Source organism: Alosa sapidissima, chromosome 13, assembly GCF_018492685.1.
Source record: "Alosa sapidissima isolate fAloSap1 chromosome 13, fAloSap1.pri, whole genome shotgun sequence".
NCBI classification, from domain to species: Eukaryota; Metazoa; Chordata; class Actinopteri; order Clupeiformes; family Clupeidae; genus Alosa; species Alosa sapidissima.
The window spans coordinates 34,093,469-34,105,968 of NC_055969.1; the positions used below are offsets into that span (position 1 = coordinate 34,093,469).

The 12,500-nt window shown below is 44.0% G+C and overlaps 3 protein-coding genes across 3 annotated transcripts in view; 2 read left to right on the top strand and 1 right to left on the bottom strand.

Annotated features, from left to right (window-relative positions):
* thnsl2 (threonine synthase-like 2) overlaps positions 1 to 7,962 on the top strand; it is a 13,997-nt gene extending 6,035 nt beyond the window's left edge. Inside the window, exons 5-9 of the mRNA XM_042058845.1 lie at positions 1,593 to 1,832; positions 3,993 to 4,141; positions 4,241 to 4,366; positions 4,755 to 4,909; positions 5,088 to 7,962. Coding sequence (XP_041914779.1) covers positions 1,593 to 1,832; positions 3,993 to 4,141; positions 4,241 to 4,366; positions 4,755 to 4,909; positions 5,088 to 5,316 — 899 coding nt within the window. The 3' untranslated portion in view covers positions 5,317 to 7,962. The remainder of the gene's footprint in view (positions 1 to 1,592; positions 1,833 to 3,992; positions 4,142 to 4,240; positions 4,367 to 4,754; positions 4,910 to 5,087) is intronic.
* A 780-nt stretch (positions 7,963 to 8,742) lies between these two features.
* Positions 8,743 to 11,173, bottom strand: oxt (oxytocin). The gene is made up of 4 exons (XM_042058863.1): positions 10,816 to 11,173; positions 10,165 to 10,286; positions 9,736 to 9,940; positions 8,743 to 9,059 (listed from the first exon to the last, which is right to left on the bottom strand). Coding segments are annotated over exons 1-4 (468 nt in total). The 5' UTR covers positions 10,817 to 11,173; the 3' UTR covers positions 8,743 to 8,919.
* A 1,022-nt stretch (positions 11,174 to 12,195) lies between these two features.
* The window catches only part of dqx1 (DEAQ box RNA-dependent ATPase 1), a 23,189-nt gene continuing 22,884 nt past the window's right edge, over positions 12,196 to 12,500 (top strand). The window contains exon 1 of the mRNA XM_042058841.1: positions 12,196 to 12,500. This exon is cut by the window's right edge and continues 58 nt beyond it. The gene's annotated coding sequence lies outside the window, so the exon portion shown is untranslated.

Here is a 12,500-nt window from a genome sequence, read left to right on the forward strand (position 1 = left end):
GTAGGCTGTGTTCTTTCCGTGCATCAATGTAGACAATTTCTTACTATCGCGAACTCTTGTCAGGGGAGGTCATTCATTTTGGGTGTCACCTATGACTTGAACAGATAGCCTGCTATGCCACCCAATGTAGGCTACTATTATTGTTTCAGTTACAGTCGTGTTTGTGACGCACAGACAGCCTTGTGGCCTATTTTGCTTAGGCCTCACTTTTAATGACAGTAGGTTGTGAGTGTATGTTGACAAAAAATAACCATGCAATTAATGTAGTCAACTTAAAACTTTGCTATAAAATATTATTAATTTATAGCACAAAACCATAACCAGTAGGCCTACCAGAACCTTGCATATTAGCGTCATGTGTGTGCGTCTATTTGGCAAGGCCACTAGCTGTCATGGATGCGTTGTTGCTATAGGAAGGCAGGTGTCAAAAGTTAAAAAAAAAAATGGAGATGGGCGGCTGTTGGAAATGGGGGATAACTAACAAGACATGGTGTAAAGAAATTAAAGTGCCAGGGGTTTGCTTTTGTGCGTTTGCTGCAAGAAAATTGTTTATGGATGCAATAGGAAAACGTTTTAGTACGCCACCAATCAGAAGACCGCCATAAGATTAACGTTCGTGCATTTCAGGACATCTTCCCCACCTGGTGCAACTAGACACCACAACAGCTACGTTTATGACCGTTTTTACGTTTAGAAAGTAGGCTATGCATGTTCTTTCATAGCGCAACACGACCTGTCCCTCACCATATCGCAACCTCTTGTCAACCTTATACAATCTGTTGCTGAAGACAAAAGCGCCCTCTCCAGATTGTCATTATCAAATGTGCAGACCACCTGCATGAGCACACACAGTATTGCTGCTCATTGGAAAACTGAGTTGTCTGTAAAACTCAAAATTACCATGTTTTCATTAAATGCGGATGAGGCAACAAATGGAAATATGATCAATATCTAGAATGTTCGGATTCGTTACTTTGATGAGGAAATTGGAAGTCTTGCAAACTTGATTTTATAGATTTTACTTGTGTTGAATTGCATATTAACAAGAAAAAAATCTCCCCTTTAAACACTTTTGGCCTGAAGTAATTAAATAAGAGTGTAAGTTAAAGCCTTTCTACAATATTGCTGCAGTAGAAAAGAACAGCAATGGCCAGGGATGGTACTAAAATATATTTTTGTTCATCAGGAAAACTCAATCTCAATCAAGAACACTCTCAATTCGCCTTATTCACATGGTGGCCATTGGCGGCTAAAACGAGGCTACAGGGTACACAACCCATAGGATTGTTATGTTCTATGCATTCACCTGTAGGTGGCATTAATTATATAGTAAGTGTACCCTGTAGCCTCGTTTTGGTTTAAACAATGGCCGCCGTGTGAATAAGGCGAATACTCCCTTTATTTTGCTGTTTGCGTCTTTTTGTACATTAAAAACCAATAGGTCGCGACCGCAAAAGGGGTGCTATCTCTATAGGTAGATATGAACAACGTATGACTTATGGCCTGAAAAAAGTTCAGTCAAACGATTTTTTTTCACTTTAATCCCTGGTGTCTGTGTGTGTGTCTGTGTGTGTGTGTTGCTGTCACCACAGCGGACGGTACCTCAGACGACATTGACGTTCCGCTACGTCGGCTGTTTGCTGACCAGCACCTGGTGCAGCTGTACGGGCTGATGAGCCTGAACTCGGTCAACATGGCGCGCATCCTGGTCCAGCTCGCCCACTTCCTGTACGCGTACCTGCAGCTCAGCGGCGTGGACAAGACCCGCGCAGGTGACGCCATGCCCAGCCTGGAGGTGGTGGTGCCCACGGGTGGGGCTGGTAACATCGCAGGTGAGCGCTAGAGGTGGTGCCCACAGGTGGGGCTGGTAACATCGCAGGTGAGCGCTAGAGGTGGTGCCCACAGGTGGGGCTGGTAACATCGCAGGTGAGCGCTAGAGGTGGAGGTGCCCACAGGTGGGGCTAGTAACATCGCAGGTGAGCGCTAGAGGTGGAGGTGCCCACAGGTGGGGCTAGTAACATCGCAGGTGAGCGCTAGAGGTGGAGGTGCCCACAGGTGGGGCTAGTAACATCGCAGGTGAGCGCTAGAGGTGGAGGTGCCCACAGGTGGGGCTAGTAACATCACAGGTGAGCGCTGGGGAGGTGGTGGTGCTCACAGGTGGGGCTGGTAACATCGCAGGTGAGCGCTAGAGGTGGAGGTGCCCACAGGTGGGGCTGGTAACATCGCAGGTGAGCGCTAGAGGTGGAGGTGCCCACAGGTGGAGCTGGTAACATCGCAGGTGAGCGCTGGGGAGGGGCCATCTCATATCTTTCATCATACAGCAGCAGAATGATGAGAACTGTTCATCCCAAGATATTAACAATGTAGATATATATGGGCATATTTCCAAGATATTAACAATGTAGTTATATATGGGCATATTTCCAAGATATTAACAATGTAGTTATATATGGGCATATTTCCAAGATATTAACAATGTAGTTATATGGGCATATTTCCATGTGTGCTGCAACATTGGCTACTCATATGAAGAGCTGGAACCAGCGGCGAGAATGTAGAGTTTAAAATCCCTGATAATGGACAGGATTAAGTTTTATTTTGTTTGTGTTTACATGGCTGTTAAGACTGCAAACTGATGTGACTTGTGGCCATGAAGATGGTAGTGAATCATATATATGTGTCTACGCTAGTGAATCATATATATGTATCTACGCTAGTGAATCATATATATGTATCTATGGTAGTGAATCATATATGTAGCTATGATAGTGAATCATATATAATTATCTATGGTAGTGAATCATATGTGTCTATGGCAGTGAATCATATATATGTGTCTATGGTAGTGAAACATATATGTATCTTTGATAGTGAATCATATATATGTATCTATGGTAGTGAATCATATATGTATCTATGGTAGTGAATCATGTATCTATGGTAGTGAATCATGTATCTATCGTAGCAGTGTTTCCGCTACATTATTTTTTTTTAACAGTGGCGGCAGCGCCCCCCCCCATTAAAAAACTGGTCGGGTGTCACTCCCGGGATGTTTTTTTAATTCTAGTTGCTAATCACACCATTTAGCCTAACATGACTTGAGAGGGACAGGATTCAGGAACTAAGACAGGCTCATCTTCTGTCTGATGTTGACAAACATGCCTAGCACATGGAAGCTCTTGATTGCGCATGCCACTACTAACGTCTATAAAAATGGTACCTCGGATTAGCATTGCTGTTTATTCTTAAACTGCAATTTTCAGCAGCCAGCGGAGGGCATTTAGCCTACTATGCTTACGGACAATATTTTGCATCTCCCCTAATTCTGAAGCAGTGGCACCGCTAAATGAAGAGGAAACACTGAGAAGAAGTTAATGCTTTAAATAGGCTACATCAATACAATATATAATATGTGAACTGAAACTAGATGGCTATGTGAACAGCAGCCAGCAGGGGAGGATACATCACAGGTTTATTTAAAAAGCAAATGTGCGTCTGCCCTGATTCTGAACCGTGGGGGGCCGCCATGCTGAAGTAAACGTAGAGGAAACACTGGGTAGTGAATCATATATATGTATCTATGGTAGTGAATGCTAGCACCTGCATGCCAGGATTTGTACTGTTATACAGCAAAGAATTCCATAAAATATTGAGATCTACTTTTACACTGCCTGAGTGACTGAGTATGTCTGTACTAGTTATGCATTACATTTTATATGGAGTATGTCTGTACTAGTTATGCATTACATTTTATATGGAGTATGTCTGTGGTAGTTATGCATTACATTTTCTATATGGTAGTTATGCATTTCCTTTTCTATGTGGTAGTTCTGCATTACCTTTTCTATGGATGGGCCCTCCATAGCTAGGCCTCTTATCTGAATGGTATGTGCTGCTTTTACTGTTTCTCTCTGTGGAGCTCTGTTAATGCATTTGTTAAGGTTCTGTTCTATGTTCCATTCTCTGTATGCTTGTGTGTGTGTGTGTGTCAGCTGGATGTATTGTAAAACAGATGTTGGTGCCGATACAACTCGTTGCCATGGTGAACTCTAATGACATTGTGTGTCGTGCCGTCCAGAAGGGTGATTTCTCCATGGCAACCAGTGTCAAGCAGACCATGGCCCCGGCCATAGACATCCAGGTGCCTCAACTCTGTACCTCCATACTGACACTGTATGTGTATGAATTTACACTGACCATTGTGAATGACGTGTGTGTGTGTGTGTGTGTGTGTGTGTAGGATCCTTACAACATGGAGCGTGTGTTGTGGCTTCTGTCAGGGAAAAATGGACCACTGGTGAAAGAGATGTTTGAAGAGTTCCAGAGATCTCACCACCTCCCCCTAACAGAGCAACTCCATAAGGAGGTGTGTGACACGCGCACACACACACACACACACACGCACATACAAACAAACATACATACACACACACATTGTATAGACATCATGCATGGAAACACACACACACACACACACACACACACGTTGATAGTGTTGGCTTATGTTCTTATGTCTAACCCTCACATCATTAATTGGTGTGCGTGCGTGTGTGTGCGTGCGCACGCATGTGTGTGTGTGTGTGTGCGTGCGCGCATGTGTATGTCTGCGTGCGTGTGTGTGTGTGTGTGTGTGTGTGTGTATGTGCGTGCATGTGTGTATGTGTGCGCATGTGTGCGCGCGCGTGTGTGTGTGTGTGTGTGCGCGCGCATGTGTATGTGCGCGCGCGCGCGTGTGTGTGTGTGTGTGTGTGTAGCTGAGCGTGGCCATGTGTTCGGGGAGTGTTTCAGATGAGGGCATAGTGGAGGCCATGCGGCGCTGTTGGGAGGAGAATCGCTACCTGGTGTGTCCACACACCGCCGTCGCCATCTGGCACCACTACCACTCTCCGCCATCCGGGGGGGTAAACAGGTCAGACACACACACACACACACACACACACTCATTCACTCACTGAAACCTGTACACGCACACATACACACACAACACACTCACTTACTCACTCACTCACTCAAACCTGTACACACACACTTACACACACATAACACACTCACTTAAACCTGTACCCCCCCCTTTTCCCGCTCCTCAGGTGCTACATCGCCACGGCGTCCCCAGCAAAGTTCCAGGCTGCGGTGGAGAAGGCCGGGCTGCCCCTGGAGCTGCCGGAGGAGGTGAGGGCGCTGGAGTCCAAGCCCACCCGCTACACACACCTGCAGCAGGGGGAGGACTGGGAGGCCCGACTCAGGGAGCGCATCCAGGCCATCGCCTCGGCCCGGGCCCGCGGGTCACTCTTCTACCCAGCCGAGGAGAGACCATAGATATGAATACCTGGGATGTCGATACCTATGGGATGTCGATACCTATGGGATGTTGATACCTATGGGATGTCGATACCTATGAGATGTTGATGCCTATGGGATATGAATACCTATGGGATATGAATACCTATGGGAGAGTCACTGATCTGAACCAGGCAGGAAAGAGCAACCTGTCTGGGGCGGCCATCTTAGATGAAGGATTTGGACTTTCAGTAGCACTTTTATTCAGAATGAAATGAAGGGAAAAAATCAGGCAATTATTTTTTTTAATACCATATTTCATGCACAGCGGTAATTAAAAGTGTATCATAAAATAATGATGCTTAATATGTTAAATAAGAGGAAGGAATGGCAAATGATAGGTTTGCAGATGTGTAGGCATGTACAAGGAATTAAGATTTTGAGGCGTTTAACTGAAGGCAGGGCTGTCTCAAACCCTTAGGGATTGGATGTTGTAGTGTTGGTCTACGCCCCAAACCCTCAGGGATTGGATGTTCAGGGTTCCCACGGGTCCTTGAAATCCTTGAAAGTTTGTGAATCTGAATAAAAAAATTCAAGGCCCTTGAAAGTTTTTGAAAATAGACATAAATAAATGGAGGTCCTTGAAAGTCCTTGAATTTCTTTTTGAGGAAAAAAATCCATACAATTCCGTCCGCTTATTAACATGTTTCCATTATTTCGCCACCACTTCTTTTGATATCCTACAGTATGCGTATGCCTGATTTACGTTGGTTAGAACTACACCGCTAGCGTGATTTCTGCGTGTTTGCCGCATGTAGTGTTTGTTGCCCAAATATTTAATGTAACATATTGATGAATAAACCAACAGGTTCATGGTAACGAGTTTATTTCAGCTCAGTTTTATGCAAAATACAAACATGAACAATAGAATAAGCCTACCATCTGTCATATGACCAAAAATAAAAGAAAACTGTGACGAGATATCCTTGGTCTGTTGAGGTAACATGATTTAACCATGCCCGCGCTTGAAATTTATCGACACATTAGGTCCTTGAATTTGAGGATTTTGGGCCTGGGAAGTCCTTGAAAGGTCCTTGAATTTGATCTTAACTAAGGTGTGGGAAACCTGATGTTGTAGTGTTGGTCTACGCCCCAAACCCTCAGGGATTGGATGTTGTAGTGTTGGTCTACGCCCCAAACCCTCAGGGATTGGATGTTTGGCACTGCAAGCGAAGTAGTAACTTGGCCCTCTCTCTAGTATTCCATTTGCCCGTTCACGCGACGGGTCCGCTAGATCAAGGGCCATCCGAAACCAACTCCTGTTTAGTGGTCGTGTCTTATAAACCCTCCAACACCAAGTGAACACTGATGCCCCAGCACGTCACAAACACTTTATACAAACGTGAGTACACCTGTAAACAAATCCATGCATAGCACACCTGTAAACAAATCCCTGCATAGGTTGCGTCAGAACCTGTTTCCACTAGGCAGGGTGAAGTTCATCCCAAAGCTGAGTGCGATATTATATATCCCACACGCCAGTGAGTGGGAGTGTGTGTTCTTAGATGACATGCAGGTCATCTGATTGTGTATCTCCCTGTTTCAGGTGTGTGTGTGTGTGTGTGTGTGTGTGTGTCATGTGATTGTGTACCTCCCAGTATCAGCAGTGCCCTTTGCCTCTGTATCACTATATAACTTTATGTTTTTATGGGTGCCAGTGAACCCTGGGAAGCAGTGTGTGTGTGTGTGTCAAGCTGTGCGCATGGCAATCTGCAATGAAAATCACACTCTCAAATATCACACACAGTGACCGTGATTTCAGCACACGTCCATGTGTTCTAAAGAGGACTGTCTTTTTTTTTATGTTCTTTATGGACCCTAGGAAGCTGTGTGTGTGTGTCCTTTATGGACCCTAGGAAGCTGTGTGTGTGTGTCCTTTATGGACCCTAGGAAGCTGTGTGTGTGTGTGTGTGTGTGTGTGTGTGTCCTTTATGGATGAGGTACTGGGCTCTTCATTCACCACAACTTTCCTGTTGAACATCCGTTACATCATCAGTTGGTTTATCTTGAAAAATCAATCATTACATGCAAAGACAGTCAGTGATAATTATGATCTACAAGCCTTATTTTCGTTCACATGACTAGTATTCCCGTAGGCTGGTAATGTTAAACACTTTGGATGGTTGCTACTCTAATTACTATTTGATGAGGCATTACGTAAACAACTGTGTTACCATGATAAAGATCTGAGACCTGATCTGATGATGACTTCTATGTGCATCAGATTAGATTTGCTATCTGTACACAACTCTGAATATGCACAGATTTGAGTTTTGTCTATGAAGGTATTATAATACAACTTGCATAAATCAGATATACTCGGGAATACACTTTTTTCAGAACTTGCAACACATTAATTTGGGCTTATCTATATTTTATTGTTTTATGCTGTTTCTGATTTCTGAAGGTTTTTTCACTCATCAGTGTTCATCCAACTCTGACTTACATTGGATAAGTATTTAAGTCATTATGTTAAAGGTTTGTTATGCTTTAGCTGAACACTTTAAGTTGTATTTTGCTTACTTTTTGCAAAAAATGCTGATAAAATGTGAAGCTTGATTTATGCAGTCGGGTGAAGACTTGTCTCACTATCAGTCATGCCATTAAACATTGCAATCTAATAAACATTTAAATGTATACATTTCATTTATGTATAATTGTAAATATAAATAAAAAGTGACTTACAAAAATGAGGAATAACATTCAAGCCACATTGCAGTGGAGACCTTCGATAAAATGTAATACTTCAACGTTAAATACTATTACCAGAGGATGAAGGGTGCAGGAGTATAAGTAGTCAAAGTGTAGTGCAAGGAGCTAGTGTAATGCAAGGAGCTAGTGTAGTGCAAGGAGGTAGTTGAAGGTGTGTAGTGCAGTGCAAGGAGCTAGTGTAGTTGAAGGTGTGTAGTGTAGTGCAAGGAGCTAGTGTAGTTGAAGGTGTGTAGTGTAGTGCAAGGAGCTAGTGTAGTTGAAGGTGTGTAGTGTAGTGCAAGGAGCTAGTGTAGTGCAAGGAGGTAGTTGAAGGTGTGTAGTGCAGTGCAAGGAGCTAGTGTAGTTGAAGGTGTGTAGTGCAGTGCAAGGAGCTAGTGTAGTTGAAGGTGTGTAGTGTAGTGCAAGAAGCTAGTGTAGTTGAAGGTGTGTAGTGTAGTTGAAGGTGTGTAGTGTAGTGCAAGGAGCTAGTGTAGTTGAAGGTGTGTAGTGTAGTGCAAGGGAAGTGTGATAGGAGAGGAGATACTCTCGGAAGAGTTGGGTCTACAAGAGCATCTTGAAAATAGAAAGGAACACCCCAGCTCTAGTAGCACTTGGTAAGTCGTTCCACTTTAGGGGACTACAATACAACAGAAGTACATACTCAAGATATCTTTTTTTCATATTACTTTATTCATCTTGTTTATTCAACTCCAGAAAGCACTATTACAGTACAATACAGTATCTCTGTCTTGTCATACATCTATTGATATCTATTTGCTGTACAAAATGTCTGTATGTACATGTGAATGATTAGTCTTTGACTGATGTGGTCATTGTTTTCTCGACACATCTTCATTGCTTAAGACATTTCCTGGTGAGCTCGGACGATGCTCATTGGTGGAGTCTAAATGGGTGGGTCTGCCCGCTGATATGAAGGAGCTTCATCAGGAGGTCCTTGCTGCTTTCCGATTGGTTAAGAGGAGTGTCCTCATCATCGGCATCCAGACAGGATTGGTCGACGGCACAGCCCTCTGAGAAAACGTTATCAGATATTAACACACACACAATATACATCAGATATTAACACTCACACACAATACGCATCAGATATTAACACTCACACACAATACGCATCATTTTGCCAGTATTGCATGAACATGAAAGAATTCGTATGCTGTAAATAATTCAAAACAATACAGAAATAAGCATCCACAGCAGAGAAATCGGTTCCATAAACTAATGCAGAACAAGGATTAAAGTTTCAGTGAATGTTGATGTTATATCTGCTGTCCAGCTATTGCACATATTATCTGTTCCAAATAATGTCATGGAAAAGAAAAAGCATCTCAGCAACTTCCCCTGCCATATTAATTTTATTCAATTAAAAAATATTTCCTCAGTTTTTTTTTTTAATGTTGTGCTATTGGTCTGGATGAAAATGGAAATGTCTCATCCTCCAAATTGCAATTCACTTACAAATACAGTATAAATTATGTCAAAAGAAGGAAAGAATTATGTGAGTGATACTAAGCGATAGTACTAAGACTGGAGTAAACAAGTAAACCTGAGTTGATACAACTCATAATGGAGGATGCCTCTTCATGTTAATCAATGGTAAGGATTTTAACACACAAGTGTTTTGGCTCTGAAAGCTGCGGAGAAGGCTGAGGTGACGCTGATGCGCTGGTGGTGTCTCGTCCGCCTCACCTGAGTCGCAGCAGATGCCTGGGGCGGCGCACCGTCCCTCCTCTGAGCCGCAGGCTCGGCCGCCGGCCTCGCAGGGGGAGGGCAGGAAGTTCTCCTCCAGGCAGCGCGTGGTCTCGGGGGAGCCCAGGTAGCAGCCCATCCCCTCCCCGCAGCAGATGCTGGGGCCGAAGCAGCGACCTCTGTCCCCGGGCCCACAGGACAAGCACTGCAGCCGGGGGCAACAGGGGCATTATGGTATGGTAACGGGGGTACTAAATAACCAATGAATATCTACACAGAAGACACATGGACTGGTACCACTGCAGTTTAAAATGGAAGAAGAAGCCTGAGGGCAGAGCCTTATAGATAGTCCTCTCTAGGGCTCTGGTCTAGGGCATTAGATGAATAAGTGAATTCCAATGAAAGATATATTTCCCCCCCCAACCACACCTTCCTGGGCAGGTCCTGCAGGGCTCTCTTGCCCCCGATGGGGCAGTTGGAGATGTAGCAGGCCGTGCAGACGGACAGGAGGCACAGCAGGCAGAAGACCAGTCCCGGAGCTCCAGACATCACTGAGTGAGCCAAGCACAGACCAGGAGAGACCAGAGAGAAGGAATAGAGAGGGAATAGAGAGAGAGAGGAGAGAGGGAAGAGAGAGACCGGAGAGAGAGAGGAGAGAGACCGGAGAGAGGGACAGAGAGAGGCACGGAGAGAGGGAAGAGAGAGAGAGAGGAGAGAGACCAGAGAGAGGGACAGAGGGGGACAGAGAGAGACCGGAGAGAGAGAGGAGAGAGACCAGAGAGAGAGACAGAGAGAGAGAGACCGGAGAGAGAGAGGAGAGAGACCAGAGAGAGAGACAGAGAGAGGGAAGAGAGAGAGACAGGGAGGGAAGAGAGAGACCGGAGAGAGGGACAGAGAGGGACAGAGAGAGGGAAGAGAAGTTAGCAGTGGGTTTTACATAAAAAACAACACAGTCACAGAACACAGTCAAGTCAATCAGAACATTCAGTCTGAGCTGTTCATTGAAATATGAAATTACCAACGTAAATCTAAAAAGATTATTTTTTAAGGTTCTGCAGTATAAATGACAAACAGACTTACTTTGTGAGGTTGAGAGTTGAGTTGCTCTGAGGTGCTGGTTTACGTAGTATCAGGAGGGAAGATGCGTGTTTGGTCTTGGATATGAAAAGCGGCCCTTATATACTCTTAAGACCCCTGAGGACATGCTGTGGGTCTGTATCTCCTGATTAACAGTGATCACCATCAGATTAATTGTGTGACCTGGTGGGGTCAGTGTCATGGGCTGTAGGAAGTCAAGTAATGAGCAGTGAGGTTTTAATGGAGACCACCCGTGACCATGCATAAGGACATCATCACGGCAAGGCAGGATAAGTTAAGTGGCAAGTGGTGGTCAGATTTTGAAGTTCATTTCTGACAAAAGCACAATTATAGCTTTTTGGTCAGAGAGGCACAGCTCCAATGTGAACTAAGGCCATGGAAGTCATGTTCCTCAGTGTTTGGGAGTAAGCTCTCATCTGATAGACTGTATGCAGAATTAAAACTAGATTGTATAATGAAATAGCTGCCCACATATCTGCTCACACTAGAGGGCCTCCAGTCTTGCTCTGGCTGCCTCACCTGTCAACACCTGTCAGTGTTACATCAGCTCACGACTTCACTTGAGTTAACACATGGAACAGAGAGAGGCCCAGTCTGATAATCTCAGTGAAGTGCCTCAGTAACAAAACACAAATGAATAATATTATATCAAACATGATGAGACAAAAATATCTTCATCTACACATTTATGGCCTACATCAGTCGCATAGATTTGTTCAGTTTAGGTATTGTGGCCTGGAATTCCAAATGGATATAAAAAAATGGCAGCCTAATATATTCCTCCAGTCACTGTGCTACTCTAATTAGACTCATGAGGTCACGCATTTAATATGATCACCTTTGTAACACCGTACAGCCCAATAATTTATTGATATAATAATTGGGGTCATCATAATTGATTTTAATGATGTGCAGGGCCAGTGAATTAAACTTCATTATATGACCACAGTCAAAAGGCCAACTGAGTTAAAATAGCCTAACTGACTCAGTCTGACGCAAGCTTCTGTCAGAAGGCCTATCTTTAATTAATTTTCGGCCACCTGACTGGCTATTTTGAACTAAAAATTTTTTTTTTAAACTGTTTTAATCATGCCACTGTTTTAAACTGTTTTAACCACTGTTTTTTAAAGGCTATAGCCTATATTTTTTTATAATTGAAAAAAATAAATGAGAGGATCCTTTAATATAGGCCATATATCTCTAAATGACTCTCCTACTGCTGGCTAACAGTAAGCGAGGAGATTGACCTAATCTGTAGCATTTAATTCTATTATCAAGCAGAGAAATAGGGGCATGTATTGTTTACATGGGATTAACCAACAGATTTCATTTTTGACTGCCGACAGACAACATCGCGACTCCTCCTCTCTGCTGGCTGGCGTTGCCTTCCACCTGAGCACCGTGAGCTGGAGCCAACATGGCGGAGTTACTGTAGCTCCGCAGTGACCATCGCAGCTCTCACGTAACGTCAGCAGTCACGGACTAATTATTAGACAAAATACGTCGTATTCAGGCCTTGTTTCCTATTGTACTTATACACGGGACGTTTGTTGGAAGAATTTGTCAGGCCGCAGTCTCAGCATTTGCCTTACTGGCTCAGAATCTTCAACGTCGCTGACAGACCGAAACGTTAGCTCATTGACAGGGGGAGTAGCCTATTCCGCAGG

Coding starts and splice junctions, on each gene's coding strand:
- oxt (XM_042058863.1), bottom strand. Junction 9,941..10,164: donor TGCAGGACCTGCCCAGGAAG/GTGTGGTTGGGG, acceptor CCCCGGCTGCAG/TGCTTGTCCTGTGGGCCCGG. Junction 9,060..9,735: donor AGGCATCTGCTGCGACTCAG/GTGAGGCGGACG, acceptor ACGTTTTCTCAG/AGGGCTGTGCCGTCGACCAA.